The sequence below is a fragment of the Crinia signifera genome, chromosome 4 (assembly GCF_055691185.1).
Source record: "Crinia signifera chromosome 4, ASM5569118v1, whole genome shotgun sequence".
Taxonomy (NCBI): Eukaryota; Metazoa; Chordata; class Amphibia; order Anura; family Myobatrachidae; genus Crinia; species Crinia signifera.
In genome coordinates, this window is record NC_139220.1 from 298,402,631 (window position 1) to 298,423,619 (window position 20,989).

At 46.1% G+C, this 20,989-nt stretch overlaps 1 protein-coding gene across 3 annotated transcripts in view; it reads right to left on the reverse strand.

The window, feature by feature from the left end:
* Positions 1–15,329, reverse strand: part of LOC146075674 (potassium channel subfamily T member 2-like) — a 138,062-nt gene extending 122,733 nt beyond the window's left edge. The window contains exon 1 of one of the 3 annotated variants that reach the window (XR_014473611.1): positions 14,615–15,329. Coding sequence is in view for 2 of the 3 variants with exons in the window: in XM_083185137.1 (XP_083041263.1) it covers positions 14,615–14,700 (86 nt within the window). In the remaining variant the exon portion in view is untranslated. The remainder of the gene's footprint in view (positions 1–14,614) is intronic. The other 2 variants (XM_083185137.1, XM_083185136.1) reach the window with 2 other exon arrangements.
* Between the last annotated feature and the right edge of the window lie 5,660 nt (positions 15,330–20,989).

Genomic DNA, 20,989 nt, shown 5'->3' on the forward strand with positions numbered 1-20,989 from the left:
CATGGCAGGACTCAGAAGGGAAGGAGTGATTTTTGGATTTTGCAGCAAAGATTTTGGTTGAATGAATGGTGGGTGCTATGTTGCATTAGCAAGACTCCCAAAGCACCAATACAGTGGAACCCCCCCACAAGTCACCCCATTTTGCAAAGTACACCCCTCAGGGAATTCATCTAGGGGTATAGTGTACATTTCAAACCCCCAGGGGTTTCACCAATTTTGGTACAACTGGGATGTGAAAATGGAAAATTACATTTTTTTACACAAACATGCAGTTCTGGCTCAAAATTTTTCATTTTCACAAGGAATGAAGGAGACAAAGCACCCCAAAATCTGTGCCCCAATTTCTCCCGAGTACGGCAATGCCTCACATGTGACCAAAAAATACCAGTTGGGTGCATGGCAGGACTCAGAAGGGAAGGAGTGATTTTTGGATTTTGCAGCACAGATTTTGGTGGAATGAATGGTGGGTGCTATGTTGCATTACCAATACAGTGGAACCCCCCCACAAGTGACCCCATTTTGCAAACTACACCCCTCAGGGAATTCATCTAGGGGTATAGTGTACATTTCAAACCCCCAGGGGTTTCATCAATTTTGGTACAACTGGGCAGTGAAAATGAAAAAAATACACTTTTTTACACAAAAATGTACTTCTGGCTCAAAATTTTTCATTTTCACAAGGAATGAAGGAGACAAAGCACCCCAAAATCTGTGCCCCCATTTCTCCAGAGTACTGCAATGCCTCACATGTGACCAAAAAATACCAGTTGGGTGCATGGCAGGACTCAGAAGGGAAGGAGTGATTTTTGGATTTTGCAGCACAGATTTTGGTGGAATGAATGGTGGGTGCTATGTTGCATTACCAATACAGTGGAACCCCCCCACAAGTGACCCCATTTTGCAAACTACACCCCTCAGGGAATTCATCTAGGGGTATAGTGTACATTTCAAACCCCCAGGGGTTTCATCAATTTTGGTACAACTGGGCAGTGAAAATGAAAAAAATACATTTTTTTACACAAAAATGTACTTCTGGCTCAAAATTTTTCATTTTCACAAGGAATGAAGGAGACAAAGCACCCCAAAATCTGTGCCCCCATTTCTCCCGAGTACGGCAATGCCTCACATGTGACCAAAAAATACCAGTTGGGTGCATGGCAGGACTCAGAAGGGAAGGAGTGATTTTTGGATTTTGCAGCACAGATTTTGGTGGAATGAATGGTGGGTGCTATGTTGCATTACCAATACAGTGGAACCCCCCCACAAGTGACCCCATTTTGCAAACTACACCCCTCAGGGAATTCATCTAGGGGTATAGTGTACATTTCAAACCCCCAGGGGTTTCATCAATTTTGGTACAACTGGGCAGTGAAAATGAAAAAAATACATTTTTTTACACAAAAATGTACTTCTGGCTCAAAATTTTTCATTTTAACAAGGAATGAAGGAGACAAAGCACCCCAAAATCTGTGCCCCAATTTCTCCAGAGTACGGCAATGCCTCACATGTGACCAAAAAATACCAGTTGGGTGCATGGCAGGACTCAGAAGGGAAGGAGTGATTTTTGGTTTTTGCAGCTCAGATTCTGGTGGAATGAATGGTGGGTGCTATGTGGCATTAGCAAGACCCCCGAAGCACGGTGAAATGATGAACCTAATAATCCATAGATGTGTGGTATATTTTGAAACACTCCTTTATACATAGGCCGGGTTTGTCGGGGCAAGTTTCACAGTGGAAAATAGTTTCCTTTCTTATTCCCTTTTTATAGCAAACTTTGCACCTTTTTTGTGTCCTGCCCTTTCTTGCAGTGGAGGGGATTTCGTTGGGAAAATGCTGCCCTGGTACAATACGGGGGCCAGTACTAGAAGTACTGGGGCCCTCTGCCTGCTGATTCCCAAATGTTAGGCTCTTTATGACTTCCTCTTGAAAGTGCATAAATGTCCCCCTCTGGCCGGTAGAACGGAATAGCACGTAAGCGTTATACAGTGCCATCTGGATGATATACACGGCCAGCTTCTTGTACCAGATATTTGTTTTCCGCAGGGCACTGTACGGCTTCAGTACCTGATCTGAAAGATCCACTCCGCCCATGTACTTATTGTAATCTAGGATACAATTTGGTTTTGAGGTGTGGGTACTGGTACCTCGTACAGGGATGGAGGTGGTACTGTCTCCATGAATTGTTGTCAGTATAAGGACATCCCTCTTGTCCTTATATTTGACCAACAACAAATTTTCGGTGCATATTCCCCTGCTTTCACCCCTTCTCATTACTTGGGCAATGTGCGTTTTGGGGAGGCCTCTTTGGTTCTTGCGCACAGTACCGCAAGCTGCTGTACCTCTTGAACCAAGGGCCTTAAACAGGGGGATGCTGGTGTAAAAGTTATCCACATAGAGGTGATAACCCTTATCCAGGAAGGGGTGCATTAAATCCCAGACAATTTTTCCACTAACACCTACGAGGGAGGGGGGGCATTCTGGTGGTTCAATTCTTGAATCCTTCCCTTCATATACCCTAAACTTGTGGGTGTACCCTGTGGTGCTTTCACACAGCTTATACATTTTTATGCCATACCTTGCCCTCTTACTGGGAAGGTACTGGCGGAATTTAACCCTTCCTTTAAAATGTATAAGGGACTCGTCGATACTAATACATTTATCAGGGATGTATAGCTCTGCAAATTTGGCACTGAAATGATCAATGACCGGCCTGACTTTGAATAGCCTGTCAAAAGTGGGATCATCTCTGGGTGGGCACTGTGCATTATCGGTGTAATGTATAAATTTATGGATTGCCTCAAAACGAGCCCGGGGCATGGCCATACGGTGAAATGGGGTGCTGTACAGAACATCTGTACTCCAATATTGCCTAATTTGTGGCTTTTTTACTATGCCCATATGTAACACCAGACCCCAAAACGTCATCATCTCTACTGCATCTACAGGGGTCCACCTAGCAAATGATGACGTGGGGTTTTGAGCAATAAACTGCTGGGCATATAAATTAGTTTGGTCCACCATTAAATTTATAAAATCATCAGAGAAAAATAATTTAAAAATGTCAATTTCTCTGAGACCTGTTGAATCAAATTGGATTCCTGGGATGGCCAAAAACTCAGGAACCTGGGGCTCAAAATTGTCTGGTGGTGGGGTCCATACGAGATCAATTATTGGGGGGGGGGGGGTCTCAGCTGCTCTACGGGGGCGTCTTTGAGGGGGTCCCTCATCATCAGAGGAGGAAGAGGAGCTTAAGACAAATCCTTCAAATTCCCCGCTTGCCTCACTGGCTGTGTCAGAGTCAGAGGCAAGCATGGCATATGCCTCCTCCACCGAATACATTCTCCTGGATGACTGGGACGACATTTGGGATGACATTTGGGATGCCATTTATATTTTTGTGTTACTGGTAGTGAAATGTTTCAACACGTGTATAGTGTAGGGGGGGGTACAAACTTTATTTCAACCCGGGGGGTATGTAGTGTGTAGTGTGTATGTATGTAGTGCAGAAAAAAAAAATACAAAAATAAAAAAATTGAAGGGTTCAAAAAAAAAAAATGGAAGGGGTTAAAAAAAAAAATGGAAGGGGTTAAAAAAAAATGGAAGGGGTTAAAAAAAAAAATGGAAGGGGTTAAAAAAAAAAAAGGTCCTGCGCCAAAAATTGAGCACAGATGTTGGTCAGTAACGTCCGTCACTGAACAGCGCTCAAAGGCAACAGGAATTTGATCCAAAAAAAAAAAAAAAATAGATCAACCCTGTGCCGAAAAAGCTGATCAGTGATGTACGTCACTGATCAGCGCACAGTGGCCACAGGACACACACAAAATCACAGTGTGTGTAAAAAAAAAATGTAAAAAAGACCCCACAGCACTCACAAAAAATAAAAAAAGGTGATCAGTGATGCGACACTGATTACCAGTGAGGGGCAGCAGGTGCACAACCTTTGGTGGTACTGACAGGTATATATAAAAAAAAAAACCTCTGCACCCCTAAAAAGTTGCTGATCACCTCAGATATAGTGATCAGCACAAAAGGCGGGGGCAGCAGACACAAAATTTAGCACTCTCTATCACTCTCTGTCACTATCTCTCTCTATCTCTCACTATCTATCACTCTATGACACTGCAGCAGCAGCACTGACAGGTATATCTATATATAAAAAAAAACCTGCGCCCCCAAAAAGTTGCTGATCAGTTAATTTATACTGATCAGCACAAAAGGGGGGGCAGCAGTCAGTTATATAAAAAATATATAGCACAATCTGTCACTATCTCTCTATCTCTCTCTCTCTATCTCTCTCTATCTCTCTCTATCTATCTATAGCTCTATCACACTGCAGCAGCACAAAATATAGCACTAGGCCTCTCTATCTCTCTCTATCTCTCTCTATCTCTTTCAGTTATATAAAAAATATATAGCACAATCTGTCACTATCTCTCTCTCTATCTCTCTCTCTCTATCTCTCTCTATCTCTCTCTATCTCTCTATCTATAGCTCTATCACACTGCAGCAGCACAAAATATAGCACTAGGCCTCTCTATCTCTCTCTATCTCTCTCTATCTCTCTCTCTCTAACTCTCTCTCTATCTAATAAATCGCAGCAGCACAAGATGTCACAGGATGTCACAAGATGTCACAAGCATAAGCAATATCAATGATCAGGTAAGTATTTTGGATGGGTTCTGGTCAGTATAGGCGGCAGCTGGGCACGGTGACCGCACTGCACGCTATTCCAGACCGGAATGGCGTCTGCAGTGCAGTCACCGTTAGTTTAAACCCCCCTCCATGGCTGTGATTGGTCCGTCGGTCCGACGAACCAATCACGGCCTTTGGGGGCGGGAGGGGTGAGGTGGGGTGACACTAGTGTCACCCTTACACCCCGCGGTGATTGGTGCTGTACTTTACAGCACCAATCACCTCCGATCCCGTGTCACCGGCGAACGTTATTCGCCGGTGACACAGAAAACGATGTGAATGGCTGTTCACAATGAACAGCCAATCACAGCGATCGCCGCCCCCCCTGGGCATGCACGGACATGTCTGCTGTCAGGGACAGCAGACATCGTCCCTCTGTCACTGCGTCTCTAGACGCAGTGACAGTTTTAAGCCATGACGTATATATACGTCAACGGTCGGGAAGTACTTCCCGGCCATGACGTATATATACGTCAAATGTCGTGAAGGGGTTAAACAGGTAATACTCTGCTCACTTGGCACAAGAGATGACAATTTGCTGTTATAGGACAGATGTACTCTTACACATTCTTCCTGCTATGTGGCCTTTTTATAATACATTTGGGGATTACCGTGCCCTCATATTAATGCGGGCAGTAGGATTTATGATCACGCTTCTCATACTGCACGTCCCTGCTCTCTGACTCACAGAGCAAGTTCAGCTGCCGCTATGGAAGAAGTATTTGCTGTCCTTGCAACTCCCATGAACTTATCCTACAGTGATCCCAAGCTATTGCCATCCTATTGTGGCAAATATTTATTTTAGCTACACTCTTAGATGTCTCAGTCGGCGTATTATGTACATTAACATACGACTTCCCCGTCTCCACTGCGGAACCTCAGATGTCCTTACAAGACTCCACAGCACAATACACAGCAACAAAGCACTGAACAGCACAACTAGCAGCACAGTACAAGGTGGGATGGAACATCTCACTTTGGGGGTTATTTTGGTTCACTCTTTCTGACACATTCCTTCTTAGAAGGACAAAACCATGTGCTCTGCAGGTGGGGCAGATATAACTCGTGCAGAGAGAATTAGATTTGGGTGGGGTTTTACTTCAAAGTGAGATCTATATTGCAGTGTAAAAATAAAGCAGTCAGTATTTACCCTGCACAGAAACAAAATATCTCACCCAAAACTAATTCTATCTGCACATTTTACATCTGTCCCCCTGCAGTGCACATGGTTTTGTCCTTCTAAGAAGGAATTTGTCAGAAAGAGTGAACCAGAATAACACCCATTGTAGGATAGTTACCAAGCCTTGGAGAGTAATAAATTGAGAAGAAATAAAAGGCCAGCCACTCAGTTCCTAACTGCCATGTTGTAAATTATGTTTGAAAAATGGCAATTAGCAACTGGTTGGTTGGTACTTTATCTTTGTCCAAGGTTTCATACATAGGGCCAGATTCTCTAAGCTTCAAAAGTGATAAAATGGACAGTGATAAACAGCCAGCCAATCAGCTCCTGTCTGACATTTTTCAAACACAGCCTGTGACATGGCAGGTAGGAGCTGATTGGCTGTCTTGTTTATCACTCTACATTTTAACATTTTGAAGCTTAGAGAATCTGGCCCAGAGCCTGCTAAGGGATCGGTTTTAAACCTCAGAGAGTAATACATTGGAGAGAGAGATAGCTTCTGTGTTCCAGGTTCTTTGAAAAATGACATGTAGCAGCTGATGGGTTGGTAGTTTCTCTCTTTCTACTACAGTATATGCCACTCCATGGCTAAGTGCATCTGTCCCTAAATGTTGAAGGGCAAAATAGTTATGCAAGGGGACAGAACAGGTCATAGACCAGCGCAAGCAAGTCTGGAGCCCCTGAAGAAGGATAGAGAAAAAGGGTGGGTTGAACAATGATGATGATGATGTACATTATAGTTGTACCAGTGACCTAAGGATGGAAGGCCCTGCTTGTGAAATCTTACAATTGAAATGAGAGAATGAATGATAATGGGTGGGAAAGTAAGTTGGGGACAGAAATATATCTATCAATAATTATCTTCAATAGAACGCCCATCTTAGTAAATTTACATTGAAACAGCGAACCGGCAATATTAGCAGTTCGCTGGCATCATCAGGGGGGCAGCGGAGCATCATCAGGGGCGGGGGAGGAGGCAGCGCTTAGAGCTGGCGCTGCGCCAAGTGTTGCCTCCTCCATAGTTTGAAGGGGAAATGGGTCGCTTGACCCGTTTAACCCATTCACACTGCACAGCGACGAACTGGTAAGAACCCGGTTTACCCGGTTCAGATTGCTGTGTGGCTACTGGTTAGCTGTAACCGGTAACCCCTTTCACATCACACTAATTACCGGGTCGAACTGGCAAGAAACCAGCTTGTACCCGGTAATTAGCTGCAATGTGAAAGGGGTATAAGTGAGGGCAACACCGGCCCTCCAGATGTTAATGAACTACACATCCCAGGATGCTTTGCATTAGTTTTGCTATGTGGCTGTGAGTTTCAGAAAAATGTAGGCATGCCCAATCATTTTAAGGGAGGATGTCTGATGTCAGTGCAACCCTCAGTCATCTTGCATCTTTTGCAGGGATGTGGAAGGGTCAGAGTCATGTTTCCATAGTGGGAAAATCATTAGACAGTGAGTAATTGGTATATGGATGTGCAACAGGATACCCAATTGCTACATTTTTGCAATTCACTCACAGATTTACACAGGGCAGCTAACCACTTTGCAGTTGAGCAATAAGGCCGAATGTTTTGGCGTTTGTTATAGTTAGTTTTTTTCTACTTTCCACACAGTATAAAATACATTATATATTATTTGCAACATTTATGGTCTTTTGTCTCTTCAAGATTATTCAAGGATTATAGGTTATTGAAAGAAACGTAATTTTTATAAAAAAAAATAAAATAAAACAAATGCCCTACAATCCTGCCCAAATTACAGTTACACAGTATTACAATAAGCCATTTCTCACATTAATTACATAGGACAAAAATATAAATACAGGCTTGAAAACTAGAAGAGTTTTTAAAATTGTAGCACAGAGACGTCAAATTTTATTCCACCCAGCAGAGCCAGCTTTCAGGATCACCTGACAGGAATCAAAGGAGAACGGTCCCTGACCCTATTCGGCTACAATAGTGTGTATAGTAATTCAGAAAACCTGACATGCTGGAGGAACAGACGGAACGGAGCAAGGGAATGTTTTTTTATGGATGTGGATAAAAAGAGGAGGCTAGGGCAGTGATAGTTAACCTTGACACTCCAGCTGTTGTTGAACTATACATCCCAGCATGCCCTGCTACAGTTTTACTATTTGCCCATGCTAAAACTGATGCAGGGCATGCTGGGTTGTGTAGTTCAACAACAGCTGGCGTGTCAAGGTTAGCCATCACTGGGCTAAGGGCTCACTGCTCAGGGTTTAGAGAATGCTTCCATTTCAATATGTAACAAACTCAGTTTGTTACACGATAAACATCTTATTGGCAGTCCCTTAGTATGCGCCTCTGACACAAGTCCATATGGGGGCAGAGATGTGGGTGGTATGGGGATTGTAGACAAATATGACTTGTAGAAAGAAACTTTATTTAGCATCATGGACATGCCTCCCACATCTTGTAGACTGGCGAGTGGGGACTTACTGCGCCAGAGGCGAACCCGCAGTCAAAAAGGGGCTGGGGCAGAGGAAGGGAAGGGCAGAGGGCCTGGTCCCGGAAGGGAAAAAAATCATAATGCTGGTAAAGAAGCGAAAAGAGCAGAGATTGTAACAAAGAGGAAAATTATTTAAAAAAAAAAAGGTAAGGAAGAAACACGAGATTAGAGGAGAAGCTGATATCATATCAGCGGAGACAACAAATGATGCGATATGATGACATGGCACTGTACTTGAGCCAGACAGACAAACGTTCATCTTCCTGCAGCCTTCACATACTGTAGGTCACTGGGCGCTTCTAATGCACTGGCCAAAGCCACAGGCATAATGTAGGATAGTGGGGGGGTATGGAGTGTTCCCCAATTAAAAGAAGCAATCCAGCAGCACAGCCACTCTTACTGCACACCCTCATTAGTCAGAGTGGCCAGACAGCTTCTTTTACCTACCTCTCAGCTTCCAAATACACTGTGCAGCTCAAAGCCCAGGGGAGAAGATGGGATAGGACAGTTGCGCTGTGCATTTCCTGTGTACCAGGGCTTCAGTAATTTAATTTGCATACGTTTCCTGCACTTGTGTTCCGCGGCAGCTCCACATCTGATCACAGATCATACCTTGTGGCTTTCTTGGTCTTTGCATCCGCATACCTTCCAACCTGAACCTCTCCAGGAGGGACACAAGGCTCTTTTTCTGAACAGGTTAAGTAGTAAAAAAAGGTGTTTCACCACAGGTGATGGCAATCATTAAGAGGGAAGTTCAGGAATAGAATATTCTGTCCCTCCTGGAGAGGGTCATGTTGGGAGGTATGCCTCAGTCTGATCAGTGTGACACAGGTGGTAATTTCCCATCAACTCACCTGCATTGATTTATCGCATCTAAAGAACTCCCAGGGAGCAGGGGTGTGGAGAGGGCGGAGCACAAGGCGCCAACAGATCACAGGGCACTAAAGCCATGCACCGCAAACTCTGCCGCCAGCTCCCCCACTCTTCTGCTCACCCATCCAGCTAGCCTGCTGTGCCCGGCTGTCCGCAGCTATTTCAAAATAAAGGCTCCTACTGGATCGCTAGCCAATAGGCGCATGTGGCCCAGCAGCCAATCAGAAGCAGCATTGGTGGCTGCTTTACTGTGAGCTCCTTTTGGCTTGCTCGAAAATTGAAAATAGCGGCGGACAGGCTCTGAGGGGAGAGGGCTTCAGTCCCCCTTGGCAACAAGCTATTTTAGTCCCCCTTGGCGACAAGCTATTTCAGTCAGAACCATACCCTGCAACATGACCCATTCCATTAGGTACAAAATGCTCTGTTTCTGGACTTCCCTTGCACAGATGGGGCTGCAGCACAGTCAAATATTCAAAAAGGGGAGCCACACCTACTGCCACTCCAAGCAACACTGTCCTGGACTCACTGACAGTTGATGTTACCCCCTCTTTGAATATTGGACTGTGCTGGAGCCCCACCTCTGTAACTGCCACTGGCAGGTAAGTCCAGGAACAGAGTATTTTGTACCTAATAGAATGGGTCATGTTGGAGGGTATGCAGTCCCCCATGGAAATTAGCTATTTTAGTACCCTTTGGCAACAAGCTATTTCAGTCCCCCTTGGCAACAAGCTATTTCAGTCCCCCTTGGCAACGACCTATTTCCGTCCCCCTTGGCATCGAGAATTAATTTCCTAGCAATGAGCATGTAGGTAAGTGGCACTTATGTGTCAAATGTGTAATGGGAATTACGGTATGGTATGTATAGTATGTAATGTATGTATAGTATGTAATGGGCATCATGTGTGGCCTTATCATACTTGCCTACTTTTGAAAACCAGTTTCAGGGAGATTATAGTTGGTAATAGAATTTTGCAAAGAGCCCCTTTGAGGGTGCGTGTCATGCTCCACCCAGTCATGCTACTATACTGGGTAAAGTGCTGGGAAATGGCGCTTGTGATTCAATGTAAATCTCTCATTCCTTTTTTCCCTAAAAATTTGGGCTAGGTGAAATGAGGGAGATTGCTAGACTAATGAGGGAAAGAGGGAGATTGCTTCTATTTCAGGGAGTCTCCTGCAGAATGCAGAAGGGTAGGCAGCTATGGGCCTTATGTGTAATTGGCATTACGGCATGTGGCTGTGGATTTATGTGTAATGGGTATTACAAAGTTCGCTAAAATGTGCAATGGGCATTACAGTGTGTGGTATAATGTTAGGCCATGCCCTCTTTTTCACCATGAAATGGAGTGTGCCTCATTAACAATATAGTCATTACACACTATATGCACGATAATATTGTTAATGATACTATTAATATGTATATACTGTAGTTAAAAAAAAAACCTTACAAATCAGACGCATAAGCTTTACACAAGATAGGACAAAGGACTGGTCAAGAACACCTTACTGCAGGATATGCATTGCTGGTTATACAGTATTGCCCTGTTTTACAGCTGCTTGTCCATATTGCATTGAAGCTGCCCACACACTAGAACGATTTTTTTGGCCGATTTCCGATAAATCGGCCGATATATTGTCCGATGTTCACCGATAATCGGACAAAGATCGGCTGTTTTCGGTCCGATGCGCGCTCCTGTGGACCTTTTGCTAAATCTTCTGATCTTACGTGCTGCATGAAAGATCAGAAGATTTAACTAAATATTCCGCACACAGGATCTTAAGAAAAATCTTTGGTAAAGATGTGCGCTTGCCTAAAATCTTTTGTCCAGGACAGGCAAAAGATTTGAAGGCTAATTTATGCGCACATCAGAGGCGGAACTACCATTGGTGCAGCAGGTGCATTGCACCGGGGCCCATAAGGACTAAGGGGCCCACTGCTGCCAACCACTGCTGTGTGGCATATTGTGAACTTGGGTTGGACTGGAGGTGGGAGGCCTAAATTATATTTTTGCACCTGGGCCAACCACTCACAAGTTCCACCACTGCCGCACATCTTATGATCGCAGATCTTTCTAGTGTGTGGGCACCTTAAGGCCAGAATCCACCCACTAAACCAATTAAACATTATAAGGAACACAGCGACAGAGGATTGATTTTACTGCACGATGGCTGAATGGATCCTGTACAATAAATCAATCAAGATTATATCCGTTTTATTTCCGAAGCTTTCAGTTAAGATCAACAGATTAAGCACTGCCAGATAATGGACAGCGTGCTCTTATAATCTTTCCAAAGCTCCGGATATGTGTACAGGACAAGGTGTCTGCCAGATATAAACAGGATATACAGAGTTCCTTCCCCTACTAACATGCAGTACAGTTGAGATCCATGGGATCTCAATGGGAAAATGATTATATTATACTGCTCCTCTCTAGTAGTAGTAGTAGTAGTACGTTTATTTATAAGGCGCCACAAAGTGTCCGCAGCGCCGTACATAGCAAACAAAAAAAAACAAATTACAAGGTAACGTACAGGGTGTGTAGAAAGATACAGTATAAATAGGGGTATAGCTGGTAGAACTAAAATCAGCATCAGTTCAGAAGTAGGTGTCAAAATTGTCAAGGAGACTGAAGATGAAGTAGAGGAAGGGAAGAACAGGACAGGAGCACAGGTGAGGTAATGAGGTAGGGTGAGTACGTGAGGAAGGAGGGCCCTGCTCATAAGAGTTAACATACCAAAAATAGGTGGGTGGACGAACGAAATACAATAGGATAAGTAGGAACGGAGGGGAACGGAGGCAGGATAGGAGGATCAAAAGAGGTTAGGAGGTTACACAGTGCATACACCTCTGGGGGGAGATCCCGGGAATATCTGTGTATTATACAGCTCCTCTCTATTACACTATACACAGCGCAGACACCTCTGGGGGGAGATCCCGGTAATATCTGTGTATTATACACCTCCTCTCTATTACACTATACACAGCGCAGACACCTCTGGGGGGAGATCCCGGTAATACCTGTGTATTATACAGCTCCTCTCTATTACACTATACACAGCGCAGACACCTCTGGGGGGAGATCCCGGGAATATCTGTGTATTATACAGCTCCTCTCTATTACACTATACACAGCGCAGACACCTCTGGGGGGAGATCCCGGTAATATCTGTGTATTATACACCTCCTCTCTATTACACTATACACAGCGCAGACACCTCTGGGGGAGATCCCGGTAATATCTGTGTATTATACACCTCCTCTCTATTACACTATACACAGCGCAGACACCTCTGGGGGGAGATCCCGGGAATATCTGTGTATTATACACCTCCTCTCTATTACACTATACACAGCGCAGACACCTCTGGGGGGAGATCCCGGGAATATCTGTGTATTATACACCTCCTCTCTATTACACAGCGCAGACACCTCTGGGGGGGATATCCCAGGTAATATCTGTGTATTATACAACTCCTCTCTATTACACTATACACAGCGCAGACACCTCTGGGGGGGGATATCTCGGTAATATCTGTGTATTATACACCTCCTCTCTATTACACTATACACGGTGCAGACACCTCTGGGGGGAGATTCCGGTAATATCTGTGTATTATACACCTCCTCTCTATTACACTATACACAGCGCAGACACCTCTGGGGGGATATCCCGGTAATATCTGTGTATTATACAGCTCCTCTCTATTACACTATACACAGCGCAGACACCTCTGGGAAGAGATACAGTTAATATCTGTGTATTATATACCTCCTCTCTCTATTACACTATACACAGCGCAGACACCTCTGGGGGAGATCCCAGGTAATATCTGTGTATTATACAACTCCTCTCTATTACACTATACACAGCACAGATACCTCTGGGGGGAGATCCCGGTAATATCTGTGTATTATACACCTCCTCTCTATTACACTATACACAGCGCAGACACCTCTGGGGGGAGATCCCGGTAATATCGGTGTATTGTACAGCTCCTCTCTATTACACTATACACAGCACAGACACCTCTGGGAAGAGATACCGTTAATATCTGTGTATTATATACCTCCTCTCTCTATTACACTATACACAGCGCAGACACCTCTGGGGGAGATCCCAGGTAATATCTGTGTATTATACAACTCCTCTCTATTACACTATACACAGCGCAGACACCTCTGGGGGAGATCCCAGGTAATATCTGTGTATTATACAGCTCCTCTCTATCACACTATACACAGCGCAGACACCTCTGGGGGGATATCCCGGTAATATCTGTGTATTATACAGCTCCTCTCTATTACACTATATATAGTGCAGACACCTCTGGGAAGATATCCCGGTAATATCTGTGTATTATATACCTCCTCTCTCTATTACACTATACACAGCGCAGACACCTCTGGGGGAGATCCCAGGTAATATCTGTGTATTATACAGCTCCTCTCTATTACACTATACACAGCGCAGACACCTCTGGGGGAGATCCCGGTAATATCTGTGTATTATACAGCTCCTCTCTATTACAATATACACAGCGCAGACACCTCTGGGGGGGGAGGGGGGGGAATCCCGGTAATATCTGTGTATTATATACCTCCCCTATTACATTATACACAGCGCAGACACCTCTGGGGGGGAGATCCCGGTATTATCTGTGTATTATACACCTCCCCTATTACATTATACACAGCGCAGACACCTCTGGGGGGGAGATCCCGGTCATATCTGTGTATTATACAGCTCCTCTCTATTACACTATACACAGCGCAGACACCTATGGGGGAAGATCCCGGTAATATTGGTTTAACACCTCCTCTCTATTACACCATATACAGCGCAGACACTTCTGGGAGGAGATCCTGGTAATATCTGTGTATTATACAGCTCCTCTCTATTACACTATACACAGCGCAGACACCTCTAGGGGGAGATCCCAGTAATAACTGTGTATTATACAGCTCCTCTCTATTACACTGTACACAGCGCAGACACCTCTGGGGGAGATCCCGGTAATATCTGTGTATTATACACCTCCTCTCTATTACACTATACACAGCGCAGACACCTCTGGGGGAGATCCCGGTAATATCTGTGTATTATACAGCTCCTCTCTATTACACTGTACACAGCGCAGACACCTCTGGGGGGAGATCCCTTAACATCTGTGTATTATACAGCTCCTCTCTATTACACTATTCACCTGTGGAATACTACATCTGATCTTTAAAATATGGGCACATGTGTCATCTCTATTAAAGAGTGAGTGCTACAATGGGGGTACTCCTAATTTTCTGAATACTTTTAACACCCCCCCCCCCCAACTGTATGAAATAAATGTTTATTGCATGAGTATAACTTTCTTTCCTTCTCACTCCCCCACGTGCATCGGTGTTACCTGTCATCCTGCTGCCAGTCCCCCATCAGTAAATCCCGGAACCGGTAACGTGGAGGTAGAGGCTGAACTTCTTTCTCCAGTTCCATGTTGACCTCAGACCAATACCAATATCCTCAGGGAACTTCAGGTGCCAAAAGCTGTTCTGGGAAGTGAGTATTTCAGCTGAGCATGTCCTGTTTTTAAGGAGTGTTCTCAGTTAGCACCACACATACCACCTTCCCTCTTTGCTCCTCTACTCCTGGCATTGCTAGCATCCTGTGCAATCAGCGTTAGCCGACGGAGGGGGGTGAATAACAATGCCCTATCTATCCAAGGGACCACAGGGGACCTGAGGTTTAATAGAGACTTAGATAATAGGAACTCATCCTGAATGCCCCAGGTTAGTAGAACCCGTTCGCAAGAAAGAAATCCCAAGTGGGAATTTAACCTAAATCTCATTACTTTCAAACTCATCCATGGATTATCTCCTGTGCATGAAAGTGTTAAAATCCTCACTGAGTATAAGGTCTATGCAGAGTAGACAGGTTTGGCTGCTACATCCAGGAACAGGTGGCAGATTGGATGGCTATAGCAGATGTGCAGGGGAACAGGTACGAATTCCTCATCACTGTAGTCTATACAGGAGACCCCTATATATCAGTATAATGCACAGCTCTGTAAATTCTCAATCAGAGGAGGGGGGGCAGGAGGTGGAGTAAAGAGCGACATGGGTTTTATTCACAGACACTTAAGTGGAAAAGACTGTGGAAGCAGAGAAGGAGGGGGGGAGAGAGCAACAGGGGGGGAGGGTGTTTGATAGAGAAGACTGAGCATGGGGGGGGGGGGGTTGCAGAGAAGGGTAGAGAGGGGGTTACAGCGAGAATGGGAAGTGTGAAAGTGCAGAAAGAAATTGTTATTCTGGGAGAGTAGACAGGAAGAAGGGAAGAACATGGGGAGCAGAAAGTGAGATCAGGCAGATTAGTATTCTGTAGAGCGAAGGGGGCTCGCCCAGCAGGGTAGGGGCACAGAATACAGCTACACAATGGCTGCCTGTACCTCCATAATTCAGAAGGGAGAGAGAGAGAATAGACTGCTGCAAAAGGGAGACTACATGAAAATGGGCTATTAAGCTAGAGACTGCTGCAAGAGACAGCTGCAGAACATGTAGTAAGACCAGTTAAATACAAGAGACTGCTGAGAAATTCTAATCTAAACACAGGTGACTGGTGAGAGACAGATTCTCAATGTAAGTGACTGTTGCAAGAGGGAAAGGTAGGGAGGAGGTAGGCGTGTCACATGATTATGATAAAGGGAGATTGTGGGTGACGGATAGTTACCAGGTAACACAAAATATGTAAATACTCAGCTACATCTGGGGTAAAAGCAGATGCGAGGTGCAGGGAAGGGACCAGGGATGTGCTTGATAAGTGAGCAACAGGTGGAGCGGCTCGCAATGCAAGTTTCACAGCAAGTGTGGAACGGTCATATCATGCATACAAATATCCCAAGCCCATCGCATTATTTCTTAATACAGGTGAAATAGTGAGATATTCAGAGAATGAGAACTATGATACATTATATTTACATGCGTTCTGCAGGTAAACACTGTGTATGTGATGTCTAGGGTCTAATGGCTCTCTGGCTCCCTCTTTCTGCAAAGTGACAAAATGCCACCTCCATTAGTTGAGTGCAGTGTTTCTGAAGTACTGTTCCATAGATATAAATAACTGGACTAAGAAGACGCTCAGTATATAAAGCTGTGAAATAAGTCAGCATGACTTTAACAAATATATTTTAAAAAAAAATCTGCGCTGTTGAACAAGTCACCGGAATAGCTTACAGCAGACTCACCAGCGGATATTCTACATCTAATTGGCTGGATGCTAGGTAATTATATGCCTAAACGCAACTTAGTCTGTACATTAAATGAAATACATTTATATAGCGCCAACAGAGTACAGACAGCATAAATAGGCCTGCCAATCACAGCAGAAAGGCCTCTGGTAAAATTAGTAAAAATTAAGCGAACAATGTATTAATAATGATAGGGGTTGCAAAGTAATGTGACCATTACAGGATCGGTATAGGTGAATGCAGTAACCTTCATTTCGGTACTTGTTTCTTACTACGGCCACAATCGCGGGCATTGTGTACCTTAAAGTTAAGGTACACGATGCCCGCGATGGACCCGATTTCCGTTGAAATCAGGTCCAATTAGCCGTCAAACGCTAAATCGCGGGCAACGCGTCGGTCGCGGCCATTAACATTGCCCCAGACGCGACCGACGCGATGCCCGCGATTTCCCCATAGGCTTCAATGTTAAAATAATTTTTAACATTGAAATCGGGAGCATCGCGTCGGTCTTGTGCCATTATAATGGCACAAGATGAGATGGACTTGATTAAGTCCATCTCACATAGGAACCAATGTGAAATGGGCCAATATGACCCATTTCACATTGTATATGGCCCCGTCGTCACCCCACGATTGACGTGAACCCGAAGCGTGGCGAGCCCGCGAGGGGCGGCGGTGCACGTCCTCTGACCTTTTCATTCCCCTACTATCCACGTCGGCGTGGAGTTGAGAATATAAAGCGTGGCGACCGCAGCGAGCCCCGCGAGGGGACGCGTATTACTTCACAGGTATACGCGTCCGCTCACCACGCTTCGGGCTCGCCACACTTTATATTCTCAACTCCACGCCGACGTGGATAGTAGGGGTATGAAAAGGTCGGAGGACGTGCACCGCCGCCGCTCGCCACGCTTCGGGTTCGCGTCAATCGTGGGTTGACGACGGGGCCATATACAATGTGAAATGGGTCATATTGGGCCATTTCACATTGGTTCCTATGTGAGATGGACTTAATCAAGTCCATCTCATCTTGTGCCATTATAATGGCACAAGACCGACGCGATGCTCCCGATTTCAATGTTAAAAATTATTTTAACATTGAAGCCTATGGGGAAATCACAGGCATCGCGTCGGTCGCGTCTGGGGCCATGTTAATGGCCGCGACCGACGCGATGCCCGCGATTTAGCGTTTGACGGCTAAATGGACCTGATTTCAAAGGAAATCGGGTCCATCGCGGGCATTGTGTACCTTAACTTTAAGGTACACAATGCCCACGATTGTGGCCGTAGTAAGAAACAAGTACCGAAGACAGTCCCTCTTGTTTATTTTTTCACCGGCGCCCATCCGACCTGTCGGCGCCCCTGCCTGCAGGGGGGGTGCTTTAAGAGAGGATGAGGCCTGTGTACAACCTGATCCATCTGTGCTGCTCCTCTCTGCCAGCTGCAGCGCTAGAGTGCTCAAACTCAGACCTCCAGCAAAATGGCACAGTGGCCATTTTTTAGTCATTCTGGCAACGCTGCTGCCTTCATTGCGGGACCCTGGTGGGGTATTCTAAAATGGGTGCAGTGTATGCGGTGTGGGGCCCCCTGGGACTCAGGGCAACCGTGCACATTGCACCCATTAAGAATATGTCACTGGCAGTGGCGGAACTCCAGGAGGCAACGGAGGCTCCTGCCGCCGGGGCACTAAGCCCTGAAGGGGCACATCCTCTCCTTCAAACGCCAGCTGGCTCAGGGAGAAAGTTTCCCGGGGCCCCCTCAACAGCGGCCATGCTTAGCACCACAGGCAGTAATATACAGCTGCCGGCGCTGCAGAGCTGTACGGCCAGCGGTTGTCCAGGACAATTTAAATCTGCAGCCTACAGTACCTGCGGTTTGAGAACAGGACTGAGGGCAGGCACACATTTAAGAAGCCCAGAGCGCTAGAGACACAGGGGCCGCTCACTGCAGGACAGGTTCTGTGGTTTCTGGCACCGCGGCTCCAGCGGTGTCAATAAGGTGAGGGCTGCTCATTTTCTGACTTTCCCTGACTCCCCCTCCCTCCCTTACATTATTTCTCTTTGACACTTGTTTTTCCCTTTATATATCATTCCCCATCTCTCTAATTCTCCTCCTATCTTTCTCTCCCTCGCTCCCCCTATCTCATTCTCCCTCTCTTTAGCGATCGGTCTATTGGGGGGGGCACCAAGGTTTATCTTGCCCCCAGGCAACATGGGCGAACTTACGCCACTGGTCCCTGGCGTTAGCCCATTGTAGCTTATGGGCTACTCTTTACATAATTAGCCAGCATGGGGAACCTTTGGAACTCTGCCCTACATTGGCTTCCACATATGCGTGGTCAGTGGGACTACGGTTGTGCGGGAATCCTGCTTCCTATATATGAGAATGTCACAGGAACGGCCTTCTTTCAGATATTTGTCCCTGCAGTTGCTCTTTGATAAATATCCCTGCTATAACCTCATGTTGCATTGTGATGTTGGGTGCTAATACCGCACCGCACATGTGATTGTTAATAAATGGACCCCATAATCTCCACATAACTGAAACAGATGTGGTCACAAACCAGCCAATGGACACGAACGGTTGATGTTTTCCCACTACGCATGCTTATGAGCCACAGTGCGGATGTGCAGCAATTGAATTACAAGTCTGCTTGCAGCAAGAGATTAGTGGCAAAAGTGAGTGACAGGAAGACCGTGTTTGAGGGGGGGAAAGGGGAGTGGTTGGCCAAACGCAGACATATCATGGCCATTCAGACGGCATATTCTGGGTGTGCATAAGTTAGCGGTTGCACTCTTACTTGCTACTGGGGAGTAGTCCCAGAAGAGCACCTCACCCTGTGCATCTATAGAGTCACTCAGATTCTGCAACACGACCCGATTTGTAGTTATGCATCAGCAATTACAGTATACGCTGACAGAGACAGATACGAAACAATGGGCACTCCTCCACTCAAGTTAGCAGTGGCAGCAAGAACCACCACCATCTCTAACTCCGGCCTCCTGTGCTGTTCTACATGCTAATTAACTACATAGGGGGAACATGATATTAACTTTCAAGGGTTTTAACAAGGTACAGATGGGGCAGGTCCCATCTTTGCAGGGGATGGCGATGGCGACGCCAGCCGCCATCCCCCGCCAGCGCCATCTCTATAGCGAGAAGGGGACACGCGCGCGTCCCCTTCTGACGGCGCTTCCAGCACTTCCCCCGGGTCACCGCCGGCTTGTCGGCGGTCACCCGGGGTCCCCGCCGCCTGCCCGCAACCCCCCCCCCCCAACCCTGTCCGTCTCCCTGAAGTGGAGACGGACAGGGTTCCATTCGCCCCGCCAACGGAGATTGAGACGCACGCGCGTCTCAGTCAGATGGTGAGGCAGGCTGCTGGCGGATCGCCAGCGGTGACGTTCTGGTGATTCGCCAGCAAAGAAGAAGCCTGCCCCATCTGTACAGGTGGTTCCTTTTCATCAGGGACCATCTCTGGCCGCTGATGAAAAGGAGACACTGAGCAATATATTGTATTGCTGAGCAATATATCTCCCCCAGTATGTACGCACCTTTAGAAGGATTTTGTCAGAAAGAGTGACCTAGAATAAGGCCCTCTGTCCCCAGGGCACCTCTTCTTCACATACACCCTCCTCATCAGTATCCACATTAAACAGGGGAGAAGAGGATAATGGGATACCTATGTGCAACACTACAAGGGGTTTGTTTTTTTAAACTGTTCCATAAACACATTAAGCTTATGTACCCCCTGTGCAGTATTCTGCATAAACTACACCAGAGTAGGGTCCCCCTGTGATGGGGTAATAGAGCCCAGTGAAGTCTGGGAGGAAGAAAGACGGCCAGGAGACTTTCTCAAACTATCACTCTGCCTGTTTAAAGCCTTAACCAAGGCATCCATTGACCTCCCCATCGCAGCTGCCTACGCAGGCTCAGATTGCTCAGGCCTCTGGGCTTGTGCACCGCTGGGCACAGACTCACATGAGGGGCACAAATCCTCTTGGTCCATCTGTTCACATGTTAATTTAACCCCACAGAATTTGCAGTTAAGTAACATGACAGGCGCTATCTCCCCCAAGGCAACAGCAGTACACCCTTCAGTCATGACTAAAGCACAGTGCACAATGTCAGGCAAATGTACAGAATTGTGTAACAGTGTACTTATCCTGTCTGCAAACGCTGCCAGAGGTCCTCTGCGATCAGCGGGGGAAAGGGTTGTCCAAGGAGAAGGTATTCCTCTGTGCTGTATCTGGTAAACCCTGCTTCAGCTCCGCAGCTTGGAGAGAAAGGGCGCTAACGGGAGAGACCAAGTCTCTGCATCAGCACGGAAGATCAGCCTTCAGCCTTTTCCACTGGTGTCTTCTCCTTCCTTCCAGTGCCTCCCCTTCTTCTAGGGATCATTTGGAAGCGTCCAGCACCGCTGGGCTCCTGTGACAGACTTTACCACCCCTATGGGATTTCAGTCTGTAACCCCGCAAGATGGCGGCCACCATCGCGGAAAACCGATCCCCCACGATCCCCCTCTAAAAGGGAGCCGGTTCAGGACCC